The sequence below is a fragment of the Pseudorca crassidens genome, chromosome 1, assembly GCF_039906515.1.
Source record: "Pseudorca crassidens isolate mPseCra1 chromosome 1, mPseCra1.hap1, whole genome shotgun sequence".
NCBI lineage: Eukaryota > Metazoa > Chordata > Mammalia > Artiodactyla > Delphinidae > Pseudorca > Pseudorca crassidens.
Window position 1 is genome coordinate 30,244,263 of NC_090296.1, and position 27,537 is coordinate 30,271,799.

Consider the following 27,537-nt stretch of genomic DNA (forward strand, 5'->3'; position numbering starts at 1 on the left):
TTCACTTAGCATAATATTCTTGAGGTTCATCCGTGTGATTGCGTATTGAATAATGCAGTATTCCTTTTAAAGGATGACTAATATTCCGTTGTATGTGTATACCACATTTTCTTTATCCATTCATTCATTGATGGGCATTTAGATTGTTTCCACGTCTTGGCTAGTGGGAATACCGCTGCAATGAATATAGGAGTGTTAATATCTCTTTGAGATCTTGATTTCAACTCTTTTGGATAAATACCCAGATGTGGGATTGCTGGATCAGATGGTAGCTCTATTCTTAATTCTTTGAGGCGCCTCCATACTGCTCTCCATAGCGGCTGCATCATTTAGCATTCCCACCAGCAGCGCACGAGGGCTCCAACTTCCCCACATCCTTGCCAACACTTGTCTTTTGCTCCCAGCTTTTTCTGATTACGGTGATAACCCCTGCTAATGGGTACTTACGTGTGCAGAGCACTGTGCTAAGTATTTTATGTGCATTATTTCTGTAAATCCCCACACTAACCTTGAGAGGCAGGGACAATTGACCTCACTTTAGGCAGAAGAAACAGGCTCAGAGGGGTGAGGGGACTTGTCCAAGATCACACAGCCGGTTAATGCTAAAGCAGGGATATGAATCCTCATTTCTCCAACTCCAGAGCTGATACACCCCAGCACATCTCTGCACAAACATCTGGCTACATGTGCCCTCCTCCAAACCAGTATGGAGTTTGGCTGTCCTAAGAGCTGAGGAAAAACATGCTTTAACTGTGAATGAATGAGCGCTTGCTCATTATTTTTATTTTTTATTTATGAGGTGAAGCCCTGGCTACTGTTGACAGACGGCTTCCAGGTGTCAGGTTGGTAAGCTGGAGTCAGGCAGTAATTATAGCTGAAGTGGAATGGAATAGTTTACATAATTTTGAGCCTTTTAAATTTAAATCTATTAAAATCACTCTGCCTCCCACCCCTAACTGGGTCATTAGGGTAGCTTAGTGACAAAAGGCAAACAGACGTGATTGAAGCCCTCCTGGGAACTTGACTCACCTCTGAGTCATGTCAGGTATTCACACATCAGGAGTGATCCCTTTCAACTCAGCCTCCACATCAGCAAGAATTTTGTCCTCTACCACCCTCATCCCACAGACGTGTATTTTCGATCGTGTGGCCTGTGACTTCACAGTGTTTCCTCCCTTCTAGAAATCTGGTGGGGTGTAACTCTGTCCAGTTGGGGCAGTGTCAGGACAGGGTCTGGGTTCCTCCCTGCTCTTCTGGGTGGTGTATACCCCAGGGAGAATGTATGGGGCAAGAAGCAGGGTCTGGGGGTGTCGTCTTGGTTCCACCCCTCAGTGGCTATGGCACTTCTCAATGATGGGGAGCTCCTTCCTTGAGTCTCTAGAGCTCCTCAGTCAGCCGTCTCCCCCACGCCATGGGCTCCGTTCTTCTCAGCTTAACAATGAGGCTCTTTTCCTGAGAGATAGGATGCTGGGCCGTGGGATATCAGGAGACCACCCCGCGGGGCCGAGAGCAGCCTGGATTGGCGCATGGGGCAGGCACAGTTGCTCCCAAGGCATTCTAGAAACTCCGCTTGACCTCAGCCTCCTTAAAATCACTCCGGTTTCCCCCATACCTGAGTGCCCAGGAAGAATCAGATGACTACTGCAGTCTTATTTAAAAAAAATTTTGAGGGCATTAAGGTCCCCCATTCTCTAAGGCTCACGTGCTTTTCGCTTCAAGCTGCAGTGGTAAAAGCCAATAACGCGGCCTTCAGGCTGGCCGCCCTTGCCGCTGAAGGGAAGCCGGCCTCATCCCTCAGTTGTTGCCGCTATTATCTTGCAGGTTCTTGCGTGGGGTGCGGTGGGGGAGGGGTGGGAAAGGCTCCGTGCCCCAGAAACTTGATTTGTGGAGCAGGGCCTGTGGCATGGGATTGATCCCTGGAGACTGAGTGCATTTGTTCCTGCAAAGCTGGGTCTGTTTAAATATTTAAATGTCCTCGCTTCATGGACACAGGTTGCAGGTTGCCGCAGCAGGGCTGGTAGGAGACAGGGCTGGGGAGAGGCTGAAATTTCTCATTCATGCCCTCATACCCTCTAGCTCTCTCAAGAACCTTGCCCATTGACCACCAAACCTAGGTTTGCCTTTTCTGGGCTGTAACTCACACCCTCTTTTATTTATTTATTGAATTGAAGTATAGTTAATTTACAGTATTGTGTTAGTTTCAGAGGTACAGCAAAGTGACTCAGTTATATATATATTGTTCTTTTTTTCAACTGTTTTCCATTATACGTTATTACAACATACTGAATATAGTTCCCTGTGCCATACAGTAAATCCTTGTTGTTTATCTATTTTATATATGCTAGTATGTATCTGTTAATCCCATACTCCTAATTTATCCCTCCCCCCTTCCCCTTTGGTAATCGTAAGTTTGTTTTATACCTATGTGTACACCCTCTTGAATTACTTTCTTATCCAGTCAGAAACAGTATACATTCATTGCAGAAAAATCAGAAATTACAGATAAGCATAAAGGGAAAAATAAAAATCACCCATAATCTTACTCTTCAGAGGTAATTTCCACTTTGTTTTGTTGTATCCTAGTTTAGGGTTCTCGCTGTCTCTGTCTACTATACCTCCCCCCAATAAATGATACATACCACTTTAACCCCCCCCCCCCCCACTCAACAACACATGAGGACCATCCTTCCATGTCAATAAGGACATTTTTATGACAACATTTTAAGGCTATATGGTGTTCCATGATATGGCCATGCCCCAGTTTGCTCAACCATTGTTCCACTTGTTGGATGTTTAGACAGTTTAAAATTTGTTCACTATTAAAAACAATATTGCAGCTATATGTTTGCATAATGCTTTTATTTCCTAGAAGCAGAACTGTGAGGTCAAAGTGCCTGGTGCACAGCCTTTGATTTCTCTTATTTCAAGTCCTGGTGGGGGGTCAGGGAAGTGGGTTAGCAAGAGCTGCACAAAGAAGGTGCACTGACTTTGGAGTGAGAAGCCTGAGGTCAGATTGTGGCCCTGCCACTTGTTAGCTTGTTATCCAGAATTTTTCGAGAAAATTGTCTTGCTGCTGGGAGTGTCCATTGTCCCGAGGTGTGGAGTGGGGATGTACATGGTTAGGAAAGCTACATGTGATAATATATATTAAAATGTTTGCACATGGTATGTGCTTAATGACTGTTTCTTCAACCTTTGCTTTTTCCTTATTTCCTCTGTCACCAATGTAGTTGGCAAGATAAGGCTGATATCCCAGGAGGAGATAACAGAAGCAGTTTTCATTGAGTAGGCAGTGAGCACTGCAGGAATCCAGGGGAGGGAGTGGTCTGGGGCTGGGGACCGGTATGTCAGAGGGTGCTTCCCTAGGATGCCAAGCAGGTCCTCAGTGAGGGTGTATTGAATTGACGGACGTCTCCAGGGAAGGAGGGGTATGTGGGAATCAGCCGGAGGTAATAATAGTAATGGCAAAAGTTTGTTGATTTATAATATGGGCCTGGAATGTTAGGTTTCGTCTATATTAATTCTTTTATCCTTGAAAAATACCAGGAGATAGATGGCATGATCATCTCCATCCTACAGATAAGGATTCTGTGGAGAAAAGGGGTTAATTAACTTTCCTGAGGTCACCCAGTGAATAAGTGGCAGATCCAGGACTTGATCCCAGTTAGCAATCTCTCTCTGTCTCCCCTGCAATCTCCCTATCCCCCCACCCGTCACTCATCTCTTCCTGGAATCTACCTTACCTTGTACATAACTCTGCATAGGCTACCTCTCACACAGTATGATGACAGTTTGTCTATTTGTCCATTCTTCAAGCTAGACTGTGAGCCTTCTGAGGGCAAAGACTGTGTCATATTCAACTTGCATCCCAGACCCAGCACAGTGGCTGCTCCCAAAATGTTGAATGTGGGATGCACATACCAGGACAGAAGATAGACCAGCGTGGCTGAAGCAGAGTGTTTGGGTAGGGAGATTGAGGGGCACAGAGCTGGACATTAGACTGAGCTGCTTAGAGTTTGGCCCGTATAGTCAATGGTGAATCATGGATGATCCTGGAGACGTCTCTGGAATGGTTAATCTCGAGGATTAGGTGTTCAGGGGAGAGAGCCTGAAGCCTGTGGCTAAGAGGAGCCTTTTCCAGTCAGGAAGGAGAAGACATGAAGTCTGGACAGTTGTGAGAGCAGGAACACAATGGAGGGGGCAAACAAGCAAGACTTTATGAAAGAAAAATCCACAGAAGCTGGCAGAGGACAGACAGGATGTGGGGTACAAGAGAGAGGGAGGTGGCAACAGTGACTCTTCAAGTCTTGAGCTTGAGTAATGGAGACATGAGGGAGGCTTAACTGGAATATTCTAGAGGAGGAGGAGGTAATTTGGGGAAGTGATGAAACTTTGACATATGGGTTTGTGGACATGGCAGGACATCCAGGCAGAAATGTCTAAAATATGCTAGTATACGTTTGTTTCCCCAAAGTTCGTGAGGATCTTATACCGATGTCGCAGGTGGATGGGGGCCTGCTTCAGGTAAGGGTCATTGAGACGCACTTGGTAGGTCAGGACTCACAAATCAAGGATCTGAAGGAGCGCTTATGTCAGATATTCACCCCGAGATCCCCAAAGAGAGCACGCTGGCCAGATTCCCAAATGTTTGGAGGCTACTATACTTTATGATATTGCATCTGATTTTTTTGCCTTTCTCTGTTTACCTTCTCCAGAAATGTTGACAGTAATATTTATTATTTAAATTATTTTCCATGAAGATTAAAAAAAGAATGATATTTGACTCTTTAAGTGAATTAAGGACATGCTAATGTATGATTTCACTAGAATAAGGAATCAAAGACACCATGTCTATAAGGGATGGTGGCCCGAAGAAGATGGCTCTCGAATCAGAAGCCCAGGATTTGAGTCTTTGCTACAACACTCCCTAGCCACAACCTAGGACAAATCACAAAAACCTCTCTGAGCCTCAGTTTCTTTTTCTGTCAAGTGAGGGCAATAAGATTGACCTTAGAGGGTTTTCAAGAGGGTGAAATGAGACCGTGTGTAAAAATAATTAGTTCACTGCCTGGTTCATAAATATGCTGAATAAATATTTTTTTTTCCTACTAATTCAAGAAAGGGTATTTATTTCACATGTGAGTCCCCAGTGGTGTTTTGTGCCCTGGCTGCTGGCATTGTCAGAGATCAGGGAAGCATTCTGAGAGTGAACTGAACGATCAGAAAGAGCTACTGTTTGTTGAACATTTGTTGCGTGCCAGGCAATGTGCTAAGTACTTTACAAGGATGGACTCATTCAGTTCTCACAATACCCACATGAGGTATAAAACTATTATTATCCCCATTTTACAGACAAGGAAACTGAGGTTTGGAGTAACTTGCCCAAGGTCACACAACCAATTAGCTGACGTAGGACAACTGACCCCAGAGTTCACCAGAATCATGTTACCCTGCTTCTCAACAGAGCAGGAAAGAGTTCTGCTAACACATTTAATGCTTTGGTTTTGGAAGTTTCTGCATTTCTCTGCGGGGGATCCAGAATCAGGTTATAGAGTATTTTGAAATGAAACCTTGTTGCCTATCTCCGTTCTTCCTGTTTTTTTTTTTTAAAAAAACATGTAGCCACGTTCACATACAGTAAATTCCTACAATATGCAGAATGCCCTCCCTTGATGAAGACACAGGACTTGTGGATCACAGGCATTTGATAGATCCTGGCTCTGGGTTCACTCCTAGTATATGGGTCAGTGCCAGACCCTGAGGAATGTGGCTTTGAAAAATCAGGATATTACACCCCACCCCTACTCCAGCCCCTGTGTTTCTGTCCAGAAGAACTCAGCTTAAAATAAGCATCAAGGGTGGCCTGGAAGAAGGCATGAAGCCACAGAAGGGCATCTGCCTACCTGGCTTGGCGGGGTGGGGAGAAGGGTGTAGGCAGCCCCTGGGTGGATTCTGTGGCTGGGAATCTACAGCATTTTTCTGTCACAGTTGAGGGAATAATTGCTTCAGGAGACACACAGTCCTCAGAGGACCCAGAGAAACAAAGCGTTGTGCAGTGTTAGAATGGAAAGACTTAGAGATGGTCTGATGCAACTGCCATATGTTACAAATAGGGAAACCAAGTCCAGAAAGCTGTGGGATTTGTCTAAGGATGCACGGTGGGTTAGTATCAGAGCCAGGGCCAGACGCCAGGTCTGCAGAAGGCCACCCGCGCTGCTGGCCTCTGGCTCGGGAAGGGGTGGGGAGGGAAGCCCACCTGTGCTTGTCCAAGAGGAGCTTTTGGTGCCTAAATGTTGCAGGACCTGGGCCATCTGTGAAGCCACCACTTTTATCGCTTGAGCTTTGTGGAGCCATCACTGGCTCTTCTAGGCATTTAACATAGTCGTAGGGATAACACCCTACCCTGAGTACACAGGTCTGAGCTAGTGGCCTTTTGCAGTGTTCCCTGGGTTTTGTCCCAAGCTCATTCACAGCAGGACTTTTCTCACTTGGGGCTTCCTCCCACCCGGGGAATTGGTGTAGACGGTCCTCCACCCACCTTGATGGTTCTGCAGAGAGAAGACCGAGGGTTTTCAGGAAGGTGTGGAGGTCCCCAAACATCTGAACCGGTCTGGTAGGATATGATTCTCTTGTCAAAATGGCCCTTGTTTGTATTTGTCTTGGCTCCAGCAGGACATAAGTTTCAACCTTAGATGGGCTGAATGGCAGAGAATTTGATGTCAGAGTGATTGTGGAGGTGTGGGCAGGATAAAGGTAGCAACAAGGGAGAGGGGGAGCCCTCCCCATCCTGAGTTCCAAGGAGCAGGGAGGACATTGGCTCCCAGGGGTAGCTGGATCTGGGAGGGAGGGTAGCCCGAGTGGGGTGGGCAGGGCACAGATCCCCACCTCCTCTCTTCTCACCCTCCGTCCTCCTTCCAGTGCCTCCCGATGGCCAAACTCCACCGGAAGCAGAGGGCAAGAGGCCATCGAGGTCAGCTCCAGGCACTGGGAGGGGTTGTGAATGGAGAATGACTAGCACGTCTTTGATTCTGTGTGTTTCAAAGTCAGACAGACCTGAGTTCAAATTCCGACTCTGCCATTTAGTGAATTGTTTCAATGCCCCCCAGACTCAGTTTCCTTCTCTGTAAAATGGGATGATAATCCCTACCTCCTGAGCTGTTGTGAGATTCAGTGTGAGAATGTGTGCCTGCCTGATAGTCTGTAAGTATGATGCCTTGGAGGCATCAGCAGGTGACAGGCACTGCTGGGTCGATTTTACAGAAGAGGAAGTCAAGCTGCAGAGAAAGGGAAGTGGTGTCCTCAGGGCTGTGTGTAAGTGCCACAGGGCAGAGCTGGGAAAGAGATGTGGCCCGGTGACTCCCAAGGTCCAGGCTTTGTCTCTTGGACGCTCATCCTGTAATTGCTTTCAGTCGCTGCTTTCAGGCTCTCGGAAACCACTGGCTCAGATACCCACTGCGTGCTCCAAGTTGGGCTGATGAAAATGTGCCAGAGTCATTAAGTTATCAGTGGGGAAGGCAGCCGCTTCTCCCTGGCAGGAAGGATTCTGCTGTCTGCTGCAGCCGGCTTTGTTCACACAAACTGCCCCTGATTGTTCCTCCCTCCTCCCCCTTCTCCGCTTCCTCCCCCATCCTCATAAGGGGTGAGTGGTGTAGGGTTGGAGTGGGGTGGCAGAGGTGTGTTGTAAATATTCTGGGGTGGCACTGAAGGTATTCATAACTCCAGACAGGAGGTCCTGCCTGGCGAATGCAGCTCTGGATTGGGAAGTGGGCAAGCACTAATTCTGCAGCTTGACAGATGGATCTGCCCCAGGGGGAAGGAGAGAGGGGAAGGCAAGCTGGACCTTCCTCATTGTCACAGCCGTTCCTCTCCACGTGCGTGGCGCCTGGAACACACAATCCAGGTGCGTGCTGCCAAGGTGAAAAGAAGGACCTGAGGCTGTGCACAGGCTTGTGCCTGGTCCCAGGGGTGATGGCTTCAGGGGCGCATGACGCCAAGGAGCTTGCCCTGGGGAGGGAGCCTGGAGTGGGAGGATGGGGGAGCAGCCCTCTCTGAATGCTTCAGCTGTCTTGGAGCTCAGTCTGATTCTGCACAAGAGTGGGGAGTGAGATTGCTGACGTGATAAAGGGATAGCAGATGGTTCTAATACTTTATTTCCAGAATGTATCTTTCCCAACATTCTTTTCCTTGCAACTCCATCACCCCAGACTTCAGAGGACAAACTACTAGTCCTCCCCACCCCCTTCCCTTTAGGGTTTATTCCCTTTGCGGATCCGCAGTGTTGACAATAGCAGCTGACGATGGCTGACGCTTACTGTGAGCCCTGTACTATTTTCAATGTATTCTCTCTCTTCTTTTTTTTTTTTAACATCTTTATTGGGGTATAATTGCTTTACAATGGTGTGTTAGTTTCTGCTTTATAACAAAGTGAATCAGCTATACATATACATATGTTCCCATATCTCTTCCCTCTTGCGTCTCCCTCCCTCCCACCCTCCCTATCCCACCCCTCCAGGTGGTCACAAAGCACCGAGCTGATCTCCCTGTGCTATGCGGCTGCTTCCCACTAGCTGTCTACCTTACGTTTGGTAGTGTATATATGTCCATGCCCCTCTCTCACTTTGTCACAGCTTACTCTTCCCCCTCCCCATGTCCTCAAGTCCATGCTCTAGTAGGTCTGTGTCTTTATTCCCATCTTACCCCTAGGTTCTTCATGACCTTTTTTTTTTTTTTTAGATTCCATATATATGTGTTAGCATATGGTATTTGTCTTTTTCTTTCTGACTTACTTCACTCTGTATGACCGACTCTAGGTCCATCCACCTCACTACATATAACTCAATTTTGTTTCTTTTTATGCCTGAGTAATATTCCATTGTATATATGTGCCACATCTTCTTTATCCATTCATCTGTTGAGGGACACTTAGGTTGCTTCCATGTCCTGGCTATTGTAAATAGAGCTGCAATGAACATATTGGTACATGACTCTTTTTGAATTATGGTTTGCTCAGGGTATATGCCCAGTAGTGGGATTGCGGGGTCATATGGTAGTTCTATTTGTAGTTTCTTAAGGAGCCTCCATACTGTTCTCCATAGTGGCTGTATCAATTTACATTCCCACCAACAGTGCAAGAGGGTTCCCTTTTCTCCACACCCTCTCCAGCATTTATTGTTTCTAGATTTTTGATGATGGCCATTCTGACTGGTGTGAGGTGATATCGCATTGTAGTTTTGATTTGCATTTCTCTAATGATTAGTGATGTTGAGCATTCTTTCATGTGTTTGTTGGCAATCTGTATATCTTCTTTGGAGAAATGTCATTTTAGGTCTTCTGCCCATTTGTGGATTGGGTTGTTTGTTTTTTTGTTATTAAGTTGCATGAGCTGCTTGTAAAATTTGGAGATTAATCCTTTGTCAGTTGCTTTATTTGCAAATATTTTCTCCCATTCTGAGGGTTGTCTTTTGGTCTTGTTTATGGTTTCCTTTGCTGTGCAGAAGCTTTTAAGTTTCATTAGGTCCCACTTGTTTATTTTTATTTCCATTTCTCTAGGAGGTGGGTCGAAAAGGACCTTGCTGTGATTTATGTCGTAGCGTGTTCTGCCTATGTTTTCCTCTAAGAGTTTGATAGTGTCTGGCCTCACATTTAGGTCTTTAATCCATTTGAGCTAGGGAGTGTTCTAATCTCATACTTCTGCACGTACCTGTCCAGTTTTCCCAGCACCACTTATGTGCATTCTCTCACACAGCCTCACAGCTGTGCAGTAGGTGTGCTGCCATGGTCAGCCCCGTTCTCCAGAGAGGATGCTGAGGCACAGAGAGATTTAGCTACTCACCCAAGGCCACAGTCAGTCGGCAACGGAGCTGGGATTTGAACCCAGGCTGTTCGGATCTAGCCTACCCACGCATCAATACAGAGCCTGCCTCTCTGAAGGGAGGGTCGACCCAGACGAAGGGCCAGAGCTGTTGGTGGCACTAAAATGACCACTGCTGAGTGGCTAACCCCTCTGGCCAGGCTTCCTAGTTACCTCAGAGGGAAATTTTGCCCTCGACTAGAGCTGGCTGGGTCCTGCATTCACTGTGGCAGCTCTTACACGATCAATGTGGCTGTTTGGAATAACTTAGTCCCAGATCTCCACCCCCTGCCCCAAATGGTTTCCAAGGCCAGATGCATAATGCACAGGGCCCAGTGCAAAATGCAAATGAGGGCCCCTTTGTTTAATAGTATTAAAAATTTCAAGATGGCAAGAGCAAGGCGTTAAACTAAGTGTGGGACCCTTCCGAACCCAGGACCCTGTCTGAATGTACAGGTCACACGTCTACGAAGCTGGCTCACAAGTGTTCAGAGTGGCAGCGAGATGTGATGAAATACATATAGAAGGTGAGACAGTGCTAGATTTTCCTTCTCTTCCAAACCAGTCAAAGCAGGATTTCCAAGGCGTTTGTCTTCATCACAATGTAGCAGTCTGACCCAGATGCTCTTCAACCAAAATAAATCTTAGCAATCTCTCGTCCCTAGGATGAAGTCATCTGAGGGACTGGGACTTGGGTCAGCAGCTTTGTTTTGGGGTCAGGCATCTTGCTCCATGAACTCCAATCTCTCCTAACCCTGCCTCTCAAACTCCCCTCCCTCCTGCCTCCTTCCCTTTAGCCTACGGGCCTGATCAAGACCTGTTCTGTTAAAGGACAATCCCCACTCAGCCTCCCTGGACTCTTCAGTCCCATCTGCCCACCAGCTGACTCCTTCCCCTTCCACAGTCATGCTGGAAGGAATGGTCCTTCGGCCCCATCACCACTTCCTCATTCCCCAAAGCATCCTAGCTTCCTGTAGCCTTGCGTCATCCTACTTGAGGCTGTGGATTCCCTGCTCACTCAGGTGACCTGCTAATTGCCAAGCCCAGTGCTGTCTTCTGAGTCCCCAGCCTTCTCGGCCCTTCTGGGGCATCTGACGTTATCCTGCCTCTGCCTCTGTAAAATGGGGATGCGCGTGGCTGTGAGCTGATTTACTTGAAGCACCAGAACAGGCCTGGCACATGGTACATGCTCAGTAGCTGTTAACAGGGGCCGTGACTGGTGGTGTCATCGTTTCTGTCACCTGGAAGCCCTGCTCCTCTGGCCTATGTTGCTCAGTCCTTTGTGAGTGTTTCTTAAAAATTTTAAATCGGTTTCTCTTTCTTCACCAGACTCTTTAAGATACCGGTGTTTTCTGAGTTGTCCTGTGTCCACCTTTCTTCTTTCTCTCCTCCTTCTCTCCTGGCACTTTTCTCTCCATATCCATCACTTCCACTGCCACCTGGCAACTCCAACATCCACATCTCTTTCCCAAGCACCAGGTGTATAAGCCAACCCCAGACTGAGCTCATTCCCTTCCTTCTTTAAATCTGATTTTCCTCCTACGTGCTTCCACCCAGTTGCCCAAGTCAGAAACCTAGGTATTTTTATTGCTTCCCTTAGCTGACATTGAGTGCAGGCCCCGAGCTCACCACTGGGGCTGCAGCAGTGTGCAGACACACAGGGCCTGCCATGCTTGCTGCTGGTGGGAGAGACACATACTGATACACGACTAGTCCTGGGAAGGTAACACACCAGTGTCCTAATTGTGATTGGAAAGACTGGAGAACTGAAGGATTGTGAAGCGTTCATCAGGCAAAGTGGGGCTGCGGGACATTCTGGGCAGAGGGAAGAGCTTGTGCAAAGGCTCTGTTGTGGAAGGAAAAATGTTTAAGAAACGAAAGGGCCAGTGGGCAGGAGGGCTGGGAAGGAGGCTTCGGGTGAGGCTGGGGGGCTGGATGGGGGCTGGATGGCGCGTGGCCAGGAAGGCCCAGTTCGTGGAAGTCATTTTGCGCTCCTCCTTTCTGCTGACTCCCACCCGCTCCCCCTTCTACGAGATTCTCTCTAACCTCTCTCCTACCCCAAAGTCCTCATTGTTCACACACGGAAAATTAAAGGAGCCTATTGCCACCTCCGAATCCATCTTCGCACTATAACCTTAAGCAGTATTTCTAAAATGTAAATCTGATTAAGTTGGTCCTCAGGATGCATACAGTCCTCCTCCCACTTCCCACTGTCAGGATAAAGTCCTGCCCACCTTCCTCTCCTTAGTCCCCCTCACACCCACCCCGATGCCCCCTTCCCAGTGGCTTTACTGAATATCCTGCAGTTCCCCAAAGGTGCTGGCGGGACGTGCTTTGGTGCCCGCATGCCCTCCTCCTTTGTCTGCCTGGTGATGTCCTGCTCTCTCACAAGCTGCAGCTCATCCACCTGCTCTGGGAAGCCATCCTCGCACCCCACTTAAGCCCGTGAGCTGGCCCCTCCTCTTTGCGGGGCACAGGCTCGCATTGGTGCATTTATCCCACCTCCCTCCTTGCTAGTTGACGTGTATATCTCCTCTGCTAGACTTCGGACTCCTGGAGGGAGGGGACTGGGGCTCATTTGTCTTTGTCCTCTGGTGCTTCAAGGCTGGGTACACATTAGGTGTTTAATAAATGTTTCCTTGAAGACCTGGTGGTGAAGGAATGACATGATATAAGCAGGTGGAGAAAAATGAAGCTCCACCTGGAAAGCTCTGCATACAGGGATTGTGGTTAAGGGGTCTGGCTTCCAGGGCCACTGTGGGCTGTCCGCTTCTGTTTCCTCTAATAACTGAACACAGGTCTCAGGGCTGCCTCCTGCTGCCCCCTCCTGCCACCTCCATCCATCCAGAAGGGCAGGCGCATGCAGGGCGGGCAGAGTTAAGCCTCAATATATTCAATCTTCTAGCAGAGTGGTTCTCAAACTGTAGTGTGTATTGGAATCACCTGCAGGCCCTGTTAAAACACAGATTGCCTGGCCCTACCCTGAGACTTTCCGCTTCGGTAGGTCCGGGGTGGAGCCCAAGAAACTGCATCTCTACCAACTTCCCAGGTGATGCAGATGGGGCTGGTCTGGTGACTACTCTTTGAGAATCTCTCTTTTAGCAAAAGGATCTGCTCTAAAACTTTCTATGGTATTGGGGAAGGAGATATGGGAAGCTTTTTGCTTGGGTTTGGTTTTGTAGGTTTTAAGAACTATTAGTGTGAGATTAATGTGGATAGATGGAGCCAATTCTACACACTTACCTCCTCTCCCATCTCCTCGCTTTCCTACAAAACGTTTCTGTGCTCACTCATCACCTGTTCAATGGGTATGTTTTGAAGGTGTAAAATGTGCATGGCAGCACGGCAGGTGGAGTTGTTGACATCAAGATGAAATCGATATGACACTGTCCTTAAGAGAGGTCCTCCAGTGCAGTCATAACTATGATTCAAGGAGGTCAAAGAAGAAATGCCTACTCGGGTGGGTAGTGAGTTCCCCATCAGTGGAGTTGTTCCAGGAAGGCATCTAGAGTGTTCGTGGGAATAAAACAATTTGATAGTCAGTTAGACCAGGATCTTAAAATCCTGGAATTCTGTGATTAAGGAAGACGGTGGTAATTGACACAAGAAAATGAAACAAATAAACAAATAAAATACTGTGGAGTGTGCAGTAGGGAGATCTGCAGAGGCAGCTGAGGCTTCCCCATATAAATACTGACATTATTGGCCTTATTTTTAATAAACATTTATTCCTCACCAGCAATATTCCTTGTAATGAAATGAATTTATATCCAGTGACCCCATAATTTGCTGTTTATTGACCTTAGATCATTTAAAAGTTAAATAGAAAAAGTCACAAGCAGGCCCACGGTGTGCCTCAGGGGTCTCCTTAGGTCCCACTTCCTGAGCCAAATGGAATTGAGTTGTGTAGTGACATGTTATTATTACTATTTTTTGCAATATTTATGAGAGAGAGAGAGAGAGAGAGAGGGAGAGAGAGGGAGAGAGGAGCCAATTGTAGGACTTGAATTTATAGTCACTAGGTCACCAGCTTGGTCACCAACTTGATCACCAACTTGAATTTCAGACTCTCACCTTCTTAAGAAAGTCCAGCCAATTCCCAGATTCCATAGGAGAGGTAAGGGTCAAAGTCCCTCTTTCAAGGGGGGTATAGCACTTAAGATGTGGAAGACCACACTGAAGCCCCTTGCCCCTCACTACTGTTTATTGAGCATCTATTAGGTGTTGGGTACTGAGTGAGATACTTTACAAATATTATTTATAATCCCTCAAGGTAAGTAATACCATCATCATTTTCAGATTTAAAAAAAGGTACAGGGCTTCCCTGGTGGCACAGTGGTTGAGAATCTGCCTGCCAATGCAGGGGACACGGGTTCGAGCCCTGGTCTGGGAAGATCCCACATGCCGCGGAGCAACTAGACCTGTGAGCCACAACTACTGAGCCTGCATGTCTGGAGACTGCTCCGCAGCAAGAGAGGCCGCGACAGTGAGAGGCCCGCGTACTGCGATGAAGAGTGGCCCCCGCTTGCCGCAACTAGAGAAAGCCCTTGCACAGAAACGAAGACTCAACACAGCCAAAATTAAATAAATAAATATATTTTTTAAAAAAAAGGCACAAAGAGATTATGTATCTTGTCCAATTTCACACAGAACTCCTTAATTTATTTTTGGAAGTCAGCACAATTATGCAATTGAAAATCATGGTAAAAGGCCCAAAATTATTTATCTATCTCAAGTCTGAGTATAGACGCAAAATGCAAAATTAGAAAGTAGAATGCAGCAGTATATCAAATAGATAATACACCCTGACCAAATGGAGTACATTCTAGGAATGCAAGAATGGCTCAATAGTAGGAAGCATTAGGAAATCAACATAATTCACCGTATCAGCAAACTAAAAGAGAGTCATATATTAGTAGATGCTGAAAGGACAGCTGGTAAAATTCTCCTGTAATAAAACTCTAACTCAGGAATAAGAAGAACTACTTAAACTTGATAAAGACTAAAAACTAGCTACATATATCTTTCTAAACAGTGAACCACTAAATCCAATTTCACTACAATTGGAAAAGCTTGCTTTTGCTATTTTAAAATATTGTCTTGGTGATTCTTACAAATGAATTAAGCTAAGAAGATACAATAGTTTACATATATATGAGAAAGAAGAGATGACAATATCCATTTTTGCCAATGGTTATAATACCTGAAAAACCTAAGAGAATCTAGTAAGAAAGGAAACCCCACCAGAAATAATAAGGGTAGGGGGTAAGAGGGGTGGGTAACAGCTCTTCTCTATACTGTGGAGGTCATGCAGCTGGTCAACTTTGGCACCTGGAAGTGGGATTTGAACCTGTGTCTGATGAGGAACTCTGTACTCTTTCCACCTTGTGAAGTGTTTACACTCACTGCTAAAACCCAGTCATGTGAAGCGAGAGTCTCTTAAAGCTGGCAACCTCCGCTACTCCAGCAGATCCGGTGGGGTTTGCTCTGCTGGGGAGAGGTGGGGACAAGATGAGAGGGTTGGCATGAGATTTTTACTGGAAGACCCTTGTGGCTTCTGCTACCAGCAGTGCCATCCCTCCACGGGCTGAGATATTGGGCTTTGTGACAGGGAGGGTGGTGGCAGTGGTCTAGTCTCAGCCATTTAGGTACTGAGCAGCCGACCAAGGGAGCTGCCCCTTTCTTCTTCTTGGGTCCAAGAAATCATATTTGTGTTACTTGTTGCCTTTGTCTCCTACTGTCCACCTGAGAGGTGGTGCCTGCTAGGACACGTGTTTAGAGATTCGGGATATCAGAGGCTTCCCGGGCCATCAAGGGCACAAGCTCTTGGTTGCGACGTCTACCAAGGATGCCTCAGATTCATAGTTTTAATGGTGGAGGTGGAATGTGTTTTTCTGGCACAGAATCACTGGGTGATAGATCAAAAATATGATCCGTATAAAGCTTTTGTACTTCGTACAGTGTCAACCACAGGGTGGTGGAAGGAGTACTGCACAGGAATCCAGGAGACCTGGGTTCCAGTGGCTCTGCCACAGCCAGCTGTGTGTTCCCAGGCAAATCACTTAAGCTTGCTGGGCCTCACTTGCTTCATCTGTGCCATGGGGTGTTGGCCTAAATAGACTCCCAGTGCCTTTTAACTTCAAAGTTATAATAAGTGTCACCCTTACCAAAGTTATAATACTTATCACCCTTACCACTGTTCTCAGTGCTTTGCATAGAGATTAACTCATCATAACAACCGAAGAGCTAAGTACTACTGTTATGCTTATTTTCCCTCTGAAGAAACTGAGGCACATAGAGTGCAAGTGACTTTCCCAGGGTCTCACAGCTAGGAAATGATGGTACACAGTTCAACTTCCGTCTTCTCTGGTTTTTCTTTACCTGGGTTCTTTTCTTTACTTGTCGCAGCGGTGCTGGTGCTGGGGTGAGGGTCGGGGGCTGTTGGGAGTGGGAGACACTTTTTCGGGGAAACCCAGCTCTGGGGTGGATGGATGGGAGTCACTGCCTGGGAGAATGATGGCCGTAGCTGCAGAGATTGCTAACATTTGCGTTTTCCCTTCCTTTCCTCTTTTCCTCTCTAGTCTGCGGCAAACGCTATAAAAACCGGCCGGGACTCAGCTACCACTACGCTCACACCCACCTGGCCAGCGAGGAGGGGGATGAGGCCCAAGACCAGGAGACCCGGTCCCCACCCAACCACAGAAACGAGAACCACAGACGTGAGTTCCCAGTTGTTGGGTTGGGGGAGTCATGAGGTAGCTGGGCAGGGCGATGGAGCATTCCTTTTTGTTCACCTCGGGCATCTTCTGGTGGCACCTGTTGATTGGTCTCAAGGACCTGTGGTGAGTTGGCTATTTCAGCGCAGCCACAGTTGCCCCTGTGGGTCAGCTGAGCCTGAAGCTTAGAGTGAGCTGGGCAGGGGTGGCACACCCAGCTCTGTTCCTAGAGGATGGGAGGTAAGTGTTAAGGCGGAAGAGAAACATCCTTACCTGGCCATTGTCAAATGCCAGACCTGCTACTCCTTTCCCTCAGCTCCAGAAGATCCATTCACAGCTGCTAACCTGAGGTGGGCAAAGCTGTGGGGTGCGTCAGTTCAGGCAGCCATTCCAAATGTCTCCTTGGCCACCAAGGGACATAGAATATTCTTGCTTCATTGTCTCAGCTCTTAGAGGGTCACACTTTTGGTAAGGGCTCTCCTGCCTTAGAAATATGGCCCTGGAGCCTCCATGCTCTTCACTTGAGCACTCAGTCAGCAAACATGACCTGGGTATACTGGTCACTTGGGATGTTGGGCTCTGAAGACCCAAAATAATCCTGAAGATTTGTGTTTCCATTTCTATTCTTTCTTTCCTTCCTCAACTTCTAGTTATGACTTAGGGAGTCACAAAGGGCTTAGCATTCACCATGTGACTTCCCTCTACAACATTCCGTATGGCTTCTGGTCCACCCCCAAATCAGGATGGGATGGGATAATGGGACCTTTAGGGCTTGCTTCAAGATGTGGGTCATTCTAGGATCATGGGGTGAAGAAGAACTGTGGACATGGCACGTGTTTGTTGTTTTTTTTTAACATCTTTATTGGAGTATAATTGCTTTACAATGGTGTGTTAGTTTCTGCTGTATAACAAAGTGAATCAGCTACACGTATACATATATTCCCATATACCCTCCCTCTTGCATCTGCCTCTCACCCTCCCTATCCCACGCCTCTAGGTGGTCACAAAGCACTAAGCTGATCTCCCTGTGCTATATGGCTGCTTCCCACTAGCTATCTATTTTACGTTTGGTAGTGTATATATGTCCATGCCACTCTCACTTCAACCCAGCTTACCCTGCCCCCTCCCCATGTCCTCAAGTCCATACTCTATATCTGTGTCTTTATTTCTGTCCTGCCCCTAGGTTCTTCAGAACCTTTTTTTTTTTTAGATTCCATATATATGTGTTAGCATATGGTATTTGTTTTTCCCTTTCTGACTTACTTCACTCTGTACGACTGACTCTAGGTCTATCCACCACACTACAAATAACTCAATTTAGTTCCTTTTTATGGCAGAGTAATATTCCACTGTATATATGTGCCACATCTTCTTTATCCATTCATCTGTTGAGGGACACTTAGGTTGCTTCCATGTCCTGGCTATTGTAAATAGTGCTGCAATGAACATATTGGTACATGACTCTTTTTGAATTATGGTTTGCTCAGGGTATATGCCCAGTAGTGGGATTGCGGGGTCATATGGTAGTTCTAGTTTTAGTTTTTTGAGGAACCTCCATACTGTTCTCCATAGTGGCTGTATCAATTTACATTCCCACCAACAGTGTAAGAGGGTTCCCTTTTCTCCACACCCTTTCCAGCATTTATTGTTTGTAGATTTTTTGATGATGGCCATTCTGACAGGTGTGAGGTGATACCTCATTGTAGTTTTGATTTGCATTTCTCTAATGATTAGTGATGTTGAGCATCCTTTCATGTGTTTGTTGGCAATCTGTATATCTTTGCAGAAATGTCTGTTTAGGTCTTCTGCCCATTTTTGGATTGGGTTATTTGTTTTTTGGATATTGAGCTGCATGAGCTGCTTGTATATTTTGGACATTAATCCTTTGTCAGTTGCTTTGTTTGCAAATATTTTCTTCCATTCTGAGGGTTGTCTTTTCGTCTTGTTTATGGTTTCATTTGCTGTGCAAGAGCTTTTAAGTTTCATTAGATCCCATTTGTTTATTTTCATTTTTATTTCCATTTCTCTAGGAGGTGGGTCCAAAATGATCTTGCTGTGGTTTATGTCATAGAGTGTTCTGCCTATGTTTTCCTCTAAGAGTTCTATAGTGTCTGGCCTTACATTTAGGTCTTTAATCCATTTGTTTTTGTGTGTGGTGTTAGGGAGTGTTCTAATTTCATTCTTGTACATGTAGCTGTCCAGTTTTCCCAGCACTGCTTATTGAAGAGGCTGTCTTTTCTCCATTGTATATTCTTGCCTCCTTTATCAAAGATAAGGTGACCATATGTGGGTTTATCTCTGGGCTTTCTATCCTGTTCCATTGATTTATAATTCTGTTTTTGTGCCAGTACCATACTGTCTTGATTACTGTAGCTTTGTAGTATAGTCTGAAGTCAGGGAGCCTGCTTCCTCCAGCTCCGTTTTTCTTTCTCAAGATTGCTTTGGCTATTTGGGATCTTTTGTGTTTCCATACAAATTGTGAAATTTTTTGTTCTATTTCTGTGAAAAATGCCATTGGTAGTTTGATAGGGATTGCATTGAATCTGTAGATTGCTTTGGGTAGTATAGTCATTTTCACAATGTTGGTTCTTCCCATCCAAGAACATGGTATATCTCTCCATCTGTTTGTATCATCTTTAATTTCTTTCATCAGTGTCTTATAGTTTTCTGCATACAGGTCTTTTGTCTCCTTACTAGGTTTATTCCTAGGTATTTTATTCTTTTTTTTGCAATGGTAAGTGGGAGTGTTTCCTTAATTTCTCTTTCACATTTTTCATCATTAGTGTATAGGAATGCAAGAGAATTTCTGTGCATTAATTTTGTATCCTGCTACTTTACCAAATGAATTGATTAGCTCTAGTAGTTTTCTGGTAGCCTCTTTAGGATTCTCTATGTATAGTATCATGTCATCTGCAAACAGTGACAGCTTTACTTCTTCTTTTCCGATTTGGATTCCTTTTATTTCTTTTCCTTCTCTGATTGCTATGGCTAAAACTTCCAAAACTATGTTGAATAATAGTGGTGAGAGTGGGCAGCCTTGTCTTGTTCCTGATCTTAGAGGAAATGGTTTCAGTTTTTCACCATTGAGAACAATGTTGGCTGTGGGTTTGTCATATATAACCTTTATTATGTTGAGGTAAATTCCCTCTATGCCTACTTTCTGCAGGGTTTTTATCATAAATAGGTGTTGAATTTTGTCAAAAGCTTTTTCTGCATCTGTTGAGATGATCACATGGTTTTTATTCTTCAATTTGTTAATATGGTTTATCACATTGATTGATTTGCATATATTGCATTCCTGGGATAAACCCCACTTGATCATGGTGTATGATCCTTTTAATGTGCTGTTGGATTCTGTTTGCTAGTATTTTGTTGAGGATTTTTGCATCTATGTTCATCAGAGATATTGGCCTGTAGTTTTCTTTCTTTGTGACATCTTTGTCTGTTTTGGTATCAGGGTGATGGTGGCCTCATAGAATGAGTTTGGGAGTGTCCCTCCCTCTGCTATATTTTGGAAGAGTTTGAGAAGGATAGGTGTTAGCTCTTCTCTAAATGTTTGATAGAATTTGCCCGTGAAGCCATCTGGTCCTGGGCTTTTGTTTGTTGGAAGATTTTTAATCACAGTCTCAATTTCAGTGCTTGTGATTGGTCTGTTCATATATGCTATTTCTTCCTTGTTCAGCCTTGGAAGGTTGTGCTTTTCTAAGAATTTGTCTATTTCTTCCAGGTTGTCCATTTTATTGGCATATAGTTGCTTGTAATAATCCCTCATGATCCTTTGTATTTCTGCAGTGTCAGTTGTTACTTCTCCTTTTTCATTTCTAATTATTTTGATTTGAGTCTTCTCCCTTTTTTTCTGATGAGACTGGCTAATGGTTTATCAATTTTGCTTATCTTCTCAAAGAACTAGCTTTTTGTTTTATTGATCTTTGCTATCGTTTCCTTCATTTCTTTTTCACTTATTTCTGATCTGATCTTTATGATTTTTTTCCTTCTGCTAACTTTTGGGTTTTTTTGTTCTTCTTTCTCTAATTGCTTTAGGTGTAAGATTAGGTTGTTTAGTTGAGATGTTTCTTGAGGTAGGATTGTATTGCTATAAACTTCCCTTTTAGAACTGCTTTTGCTGCATCCCATAGGTATTGGGTCATCGTGTTTTCATTGTCATTTGTTTCTAGGTATTTTTGATTTCCTCTTTGATTTCTTCAGTGATCTCTTGGTTATTAGTAGTGTATTATTTAGCCTCCATGTGTTTGTATTTTTTACAAGTTTTTTCCTGTAATTGATATCTAGGCTTATAGTGTTGTGGTTGGAAAAGATACTTGACATGATTTCAATTTTCTTAAATTTACCAAGCCTTGATTTGTGGCCCAAGGTGTGATTTATCCTGGAGAATGTTCCTTCAGCACTTGAGAAGAAAGTGTATTCTATTGTTTTTGGATGGAATGTCCTATAAATATCAGTTAAGTCCATCTTGTTTAATGTGTCATTTAAAGCTTGTGTTTCCTTATTTATTTTCATTTTGGATGATCTGTCCATTGGTGAAAGTGGGGTGTTAAAGTCCCCTACTATGATTGTGTTACTGTTGATTTCCCCTTTTATGGCTGTTAGTATTTGCCTTATGTATTGAGTTGCTCCTGTGTTGGGTGCATAAATATTTACAAGTGTTATATCTTCTTCTTGGATTGATCCCTTGATCATTATGTAGTGTCCTTCTTTGTCTCTTGTAATAGTCTTTATTTTAAAGTCTATTCTCTCTGATATGAAAATTGCTACTCCAGGTTTCTTTTGATTTTCATTTGCATGGAATATCTTTTTCCATCCCCTCACTTTCAGTTTGTATGTGTCCCTAGGTCTGAAGTGGGTCTCTTGTAGGCAGCATATATATGAGTCTTGTTTTTGTATCCATTCAGCCAGTCTGTGTCTTTTGGTTGGAGCATTTAATCCATTTACATTTAAGGTAATTATCGATATGTATGTTCCTATTACCATTTTCTTAATTGTTTTGGATTTGTCATTGTAGGTCTTTTCCTTCTCTTGTATTTCCTGCCTAGAGAAGTTCCTGTAGCATTTGTGGTAAAGCTGGTTTGGTGGTGCTGAATTCTCTTAGCTTTTGCTTGTCTGTAAAGTTTTTAATTTCTCCATCAAATCTGAATGAGATCCTTGCTGGGTAGAGTAATCTTGTTTGTAGTTTTTCCCCTTTCATCACTTTAAGTATGTCCTGCCACACCCTTCTGGCTTGCAGAGTTTCTGCTGAAAGATCAGCTGTTAAGCTCATGGGATTCCCTTGTATATTATTTGTTGCTTTTCCCTTGCTGCTTTTAATATTTTTTCTTTGTATTTAATTTTTGATAGTTTGATTAATATGTGTCTTGGCGTGTTTCTCCTTGTATTTATCCTGTATGGGACTCTCTGCGCTTCCTGGGCTTGATTGACTATTTCCTTTCCCATATTAGGGAAGTTTTCAACGATAATCTCTGCAATATTTTCTCAGTGCCCTTTTTCTTTCTCTTCTTCTTCTTCTGGGATCCCAATAATTCGAATGTTGGTGCATTTAATGTTGTCCCAGAGGTCTCTGCGACTGTCCTCAATTATTTTCATCCTTTTATCTTTATTCTGCTCTGCGGTAGTTATTTCCACTATTTCATCTTCCAGGTCACTTATCCGTTCTTCTGGCTCAGTTATTCTGCTATTGATTCCTTCTAGAGAATTTTTAATTTCATTTTTTGTGTTGTTCATCATTGTTTGTTTGCTCTTTAGTTCTTTTAGGTCCTTGTTAAACGTTTCTTGTGTTTTCTCCATTGTATTTCCAAGATTTTGGATCATCTTTACTATCATTACTCTGAATTCTTTTTCAGGTAGACTGCCTATTTCCTCTTCATTTGTTTGGTCTGGTGGGTTTTTACCTTGCTCCTTCATCTGCTGTGTATTTCTCTGTCCTCTCATTTTCCTTAACTTACTGTGTTTGAGGTCTCCTTTTCACAGGCTGCAGGTTCGTAGTTCCCATTGTTTTTGGTGTCTGCCCCCAGTGGGTAATGTTGGTTCAGTGGGTTGTGTAGGCTTCCTGGTGGAGGGGACTGGTGCCTGTGTTCTGATGGATGAGGCTGGATCTTGCCTTTCTACCGCATCCAGTAGTGTGTTTTGGGGTGTCTGTGAACCTATTATGATTTTAGGCAGCCTCTCTGCTAATGGGTGGGGTTGTGTTCCTGTCTTGCTAGTTGCTTGGCATGGGGTGTCCAGCAGTGGATCTTGCTGGTCATTGAGTGGAGGTGGGTCTTAGCATTGAGCTGGAGTTCTCCGAGAGTGCTCTCGCTGACTGATATTACGAGGGGCTGGGAGGTCTCTGGTGGACCAATGTCCTAAACTCGACTCTGCCACCTCAGAGGCTCAGGCCTGACACCTGGCTGGAGTACCAAGACCCTGTCAGCCACATGCTGGGTCATCCTGGAGAAGATGGACTGAAGCCAGGAGAAAGCTAGAGGATGGGAGACCTGTCAGAAGGCTTGTTTGATGAAATCAGGCCCAGGGTGGTGACATTCTTTACCCAGGCTCTACTCGTGAAGGGGAAAGCCGAAGCCGAGCACATGCTTTCACAGCCGAGGCATGTGTGAGTGCGGATTCATGCCATGTGTTTTTAATTTTGCTCAAAGGATTTTGTGGTAGATGCTCTTAAATTGAACAATTCAGTGTAATTAAAGGGATCAGACTTTTAATAATGTTTAGACTCTAGGGTTTGAGGGTGATTCCTGTGCATTTCAGTCAATCAGCTCAATTAGCTGATGTCAATTGGCTGCCTTCACCAAATATTTGAAACAATGAACACACCTTGGCCAAAACCTTTCTTTGGATTAGTGTGGGTTTTCCCCTAATCCCCACCCCCATTGCCTCCTGTCTTAGTTTCCTTGGCTGCTATAACAAAATACCAAAGACTGGCTGGCTTAAAGAATAGAAATTTGGGGGCTTCCCTGGTGGCGCAGTGGTTGAGAGTCTGCGTGCCGATGCAGGGGACATGGGTTCGTGCCCCGATACAGGAAGATCTCACATGCCGCGGAGCGGCTGGGCCTGTGAGCCATGGCCGCTGAGCCTGCGCGTCTGGAGCCTGTGCGTCCGGAGCCTATGCTCCGCAATGGGAGAGGCCACAATGGTGAGAGGCCCATGTACGGCAAAAAAAAAAAAAAAAAAAAAGAATAGTAATTTGTTTTCTCACAGTTCGGGAGGCTGGAAGTCCCAGATCAATGTGCCATCAGGGTTAGTTCCTCAGGGGCCTCTCTCCTTGGCTTGCAGGCGGCTGCCCTCTTGCTGCCTCTTCACATGGTCATCCCTCTGTGCACGTGTACTTCCAAAGTCTCTTTGTGTCCAAATTTCCTCTTCCTTTTTTTTAAAAAATAAATTTATTTATTTTATTTTTGGCTGCATTGGGTCTTCATTGCTGCATGCGGGCTTTCTCTAGTTGTGGCGAGCGGGGGCTACTCTTCATTGCAGTGCACTGGCTTCTCAATGCGGTGGCTTCTCTTGTTGCAGAGCACAGACTCTAGGCACGTGGGCTTCAGTAGTGTGGCATGCAGTCTCAGTAGTTGTGGCACACGGGCTTAGTTGCTCTGAGGCATGTGGGATCTTCCCGGACCAGGGCTTGAACCCATGTCCCCTGCATTAGCAGGTGGAGTCTTAACCACTGCACCACCAGGGAAGTCCCCAGATTTCCTCTTTTTATAAGGACACCAGTCAGAGTGGATTAAGGCCCATTCTAACAGTCTCATTTTAACTTTTGCTCTTTCATCACCTCTTTAAAGGCCGTAGATCCAAATATAGTCATGTCCTGAAGTACTGGGCGTTAGGGCTTCAACATATGAATTTGGGGGGGCACAGTTCAGGCCATAACACCTTCTTTAATTCTTGCTCTCTTTCAGGGTTCAAGCCTCTCATGTGACAGACCCTTTGTTTTCTTACCAACTACTGTCATCTGGACAGAACCTGAAAAGCAGGCAGGAGGTGCCCACCTCCCTGTGCCAGCTTCTGAATAGCTATGATGCTGAGGTCTCTACCTGCCCCCTGGGGAGAGGTTCCCTTGGTCCAGTCACCCTTGTCTTCCAGAAGGGAAAATGTATTGACCTGTACTGGTCAGCTGGTTTTTGCATTTCCCTGTCTCTCCTCTTATCCCTTCTCTGATTTAAGTGGCGAAGGCATAGCTATTGTCTCATGCTGTGAGGAGTCCGAGAATGATCTCCTTTGATTTGGGTTGCTGTCTGGAAAGTGTTTACTAGTGGTGGTTGCTCTCTCTAAAGTATTTATTAGCTTGGTATTATTTCTCACTTCCCCCAGTGCTGGCTTATCTCCTTTACATCTCTTCTCAAATGTCAGTCCGTTTTGTCCCTGTGTATAGGTGCTTTCCTTGAGCCGTGGGGTTTGGAGTGCTTCTCTTTGGTCTGGGTCTCTTTCATGTGTGTGCACGGTGATAGCAGCCACAGAGGAAGGTTCCTTGTGACCCCCAAGTACACCGCGGACCCCCAGTGGGTCCAGGGGGTCTCCTCCTTAGCCATTCCTGTGGGCCCCTCCTGCCTGTCTGTTGACTTCCAAGATGGGCACTGGCCCCTATTTTTCTTTCTCCACCAGGATCTCCTCACGCAGCTTGTGGGTCCGTGTCTTCTGTCTCTTCATGTCTTCACCGTGAGGCCAGGCAGCCTTGCTTAGGGAGGAAGCTGCATCTCTTCTCCTGGTTGGAGACGCATCCCTAAGTATCCGGCCGTGTGTTCTCCTCTCTCTGTGGGTTTGCCAGTGAGCACTCCCACCCCAGCCCCCCTCGACTCCCCTTCCCCTCTCCCTGATGATGAGAAATTGGGTTCTTCATAAAGGATCATCCAACTACCCAAGGGATTTAAACTGCATAGAGGACTTCCCTGGTGGTTCAGTGGTTAAGACTCCCCACTTGTACTGCAGGGGACACGGGTTCGATCCCTGGTTGGGGAAGTAAGATCCCGCATGCTGCGCGGTGAGGCCACACACACACAGACGCACACAGACACACACACATACAAAAAACTGCATAGAAAAGAATAGCTGTACCTGATCTCATCTGGGGTCTTCTCACACGAGGAAGGTTCCAGAACCCTCACAAACACCTTTTTTTTTTTTTTTTTTGCGGTACGCGGGCCTCTCACTGCTGTGGCCTCTCCCGTTGCGGAGCATAGGCTCCAGACGCACAGGCTCAGCAGCCATGGCTCATGGGCCCAGCTGCTCCGCGGCATGTGGGATCTTCCCAGACCGGGGCACGAACCCGTGTCCCCTGCATCGGCAGACGGACTCTCAACCACTGCGCCACCAGGGAAGCCCTACAAACACCATTTTAATGACATCTCCTCACGAGGCCTCTGAGAAGTCTGTGATTAGCTCTAATTTTACTAGCGGGGAGGGTACGGCAGAAAGGCCCTCAATGTCCATAGAAGCCCTCCCTTTCCTCTTCCCCAATTTCTCTGGATAAATCCAAGAGACAGCGGCTTTTCCCAGGTTCCCTGCACCACAAACACCAGCAATCTGTTTGCTTCTCTGAATGTGTGCTCTGTTCCCTCCCACATTCCCCTGGTGAGCGGCCCCCCAACCATTTTCTCGCGAGTGCTAATTGCCAGCATCATTAATAGCAGTCATTAGCTGCTCCCACTGTTTGGGGAGGGGGTGGGCCCCCACCCGTCCTGCCCTAAATGCCACTGGCGCTCTGTGGTGAATTGAATGCGACAGCTCTGCAGCACCCTAAGGTCTCCGCTTTGTGATCCTCCCTTGGCAAGGTTTCTGGAGTGGGGGAGGGAGGCAAGAGAGCTTGACCCAAGAGGCTAATCTGCAGGTCCCCCAGGAAAAGTTCTGGATGCCAGTGAGGTGGGAATGCTGACTTTTCCCTCTTGAGCAGAGCTGCAGCGGGAACCCCGCTGCTGGTGAGCACAGGCCTATGGGAAAAATAGCCCTACAGACTCAGGAGTTGTCAATGTCACGGGCATCTGCATTTGCACCACCTGCAGCAGTAGAGACCTTTTGACTTTGGTCCTCCTGCTGTCCCTTGCTGCATCCCCCCGGCTGTGTCTCCAGCAAAGCCCATTGCTCATCCTTGCTCCCGCTGCTGCTGAAAGGGCAGAGCGGAGTGCTGGAGCCAGCACTGACTGCCCCCCGCCCTCCACCCCCCGCCATGCTGCCCTGTGCTACCAGCTCAGCACTCGACTGCCATTCCTCCCACCCTCCGCCCCCTCCCAGCTGACGTTCTCCCGCCTTTGTTCCTCTCCTAGTCTCTCATTTTCTCCTGAATATACACTGTTTGTCTCCTTGGTAGGTTTGTCCCCTTTCCTTTGTGTCCTGACCTCTCTGTCTCAACTCCAGGCAGCCCGGGGATGCTTGGAGCTCAGACACTCCCGCTTGGGAGATAGGATTTTCTGATGGGGTCTTCCCTGCCTGAGCTGCTGCCCTTCTCCTCCCTGTGGGAGGCTAGATTCTTCTTCCTTCTTCTGTTTCTCTGACCACCTTCATCTGCTTTCTACAAATGAAATCACTGTGTGTGTGCACATGCGTGTATACGTGCATACATATAGATACACACACACATAGGCTACATATATATGAATAAAAGGAGGGAGGGTTTGGGCAGGTTAGGACTCTGAGAGGTGCCACTCAGAGGCATCCTGTGTGACTCCTTAAATGTCACCTTGGTAAACAGGGTAGCAGAAAGAGCACTGGGTTAGAATTCAAAACTCCTTTGACACGGGCTCACAATGTCAAAGCTCTTCTTGAATTTCTTTTTACCTTCTCTGCACAGTGGGAATCTATTATAGACGATGTTTTTAAGGTACCTTTTTTGGGGGGTGGGTATGGGGATGTCTGAGGTCATGGACCTGTATGAAAAAGCTGTGTGAATAAATTCAGTCTGATACATTCATCTGTCCATCCATCGATGTATCCATCTATCCACCACCGTCTATTGGTTTAGTAACCTTGTATCGA

At 45.9% G+C, this 27,537-nt stretch overlaps 1 protein-coding gene across 2 annotated transcripts in view; it reads left to right on the forward strand.

Moving 5' to 3' along the window:
- DPF3 (double PHD fingers 3) overlaps positions 1-27,537 on the forward strand; it is a 266,033-nt gene that overhangs the window by 159,715 nt on the left and 78,781 nt on the right. For both annotated transcript variants that reach the window (XR_010942065.1, XM_067731443.1), the window contains exon 7: positions 16,432-16,569. Coding sequence is in view for 1 of the 2 variants with exons in the window: in XM_067731443.1 (XP_067587544.1) it covers positions 16,432-16,569 (138 nt within the window). In the remaining variant the exon portion in view is untranslated. The remainder of the gene's footprint in view (positions 1-16,431; positions 16,570-27,537) is intronic.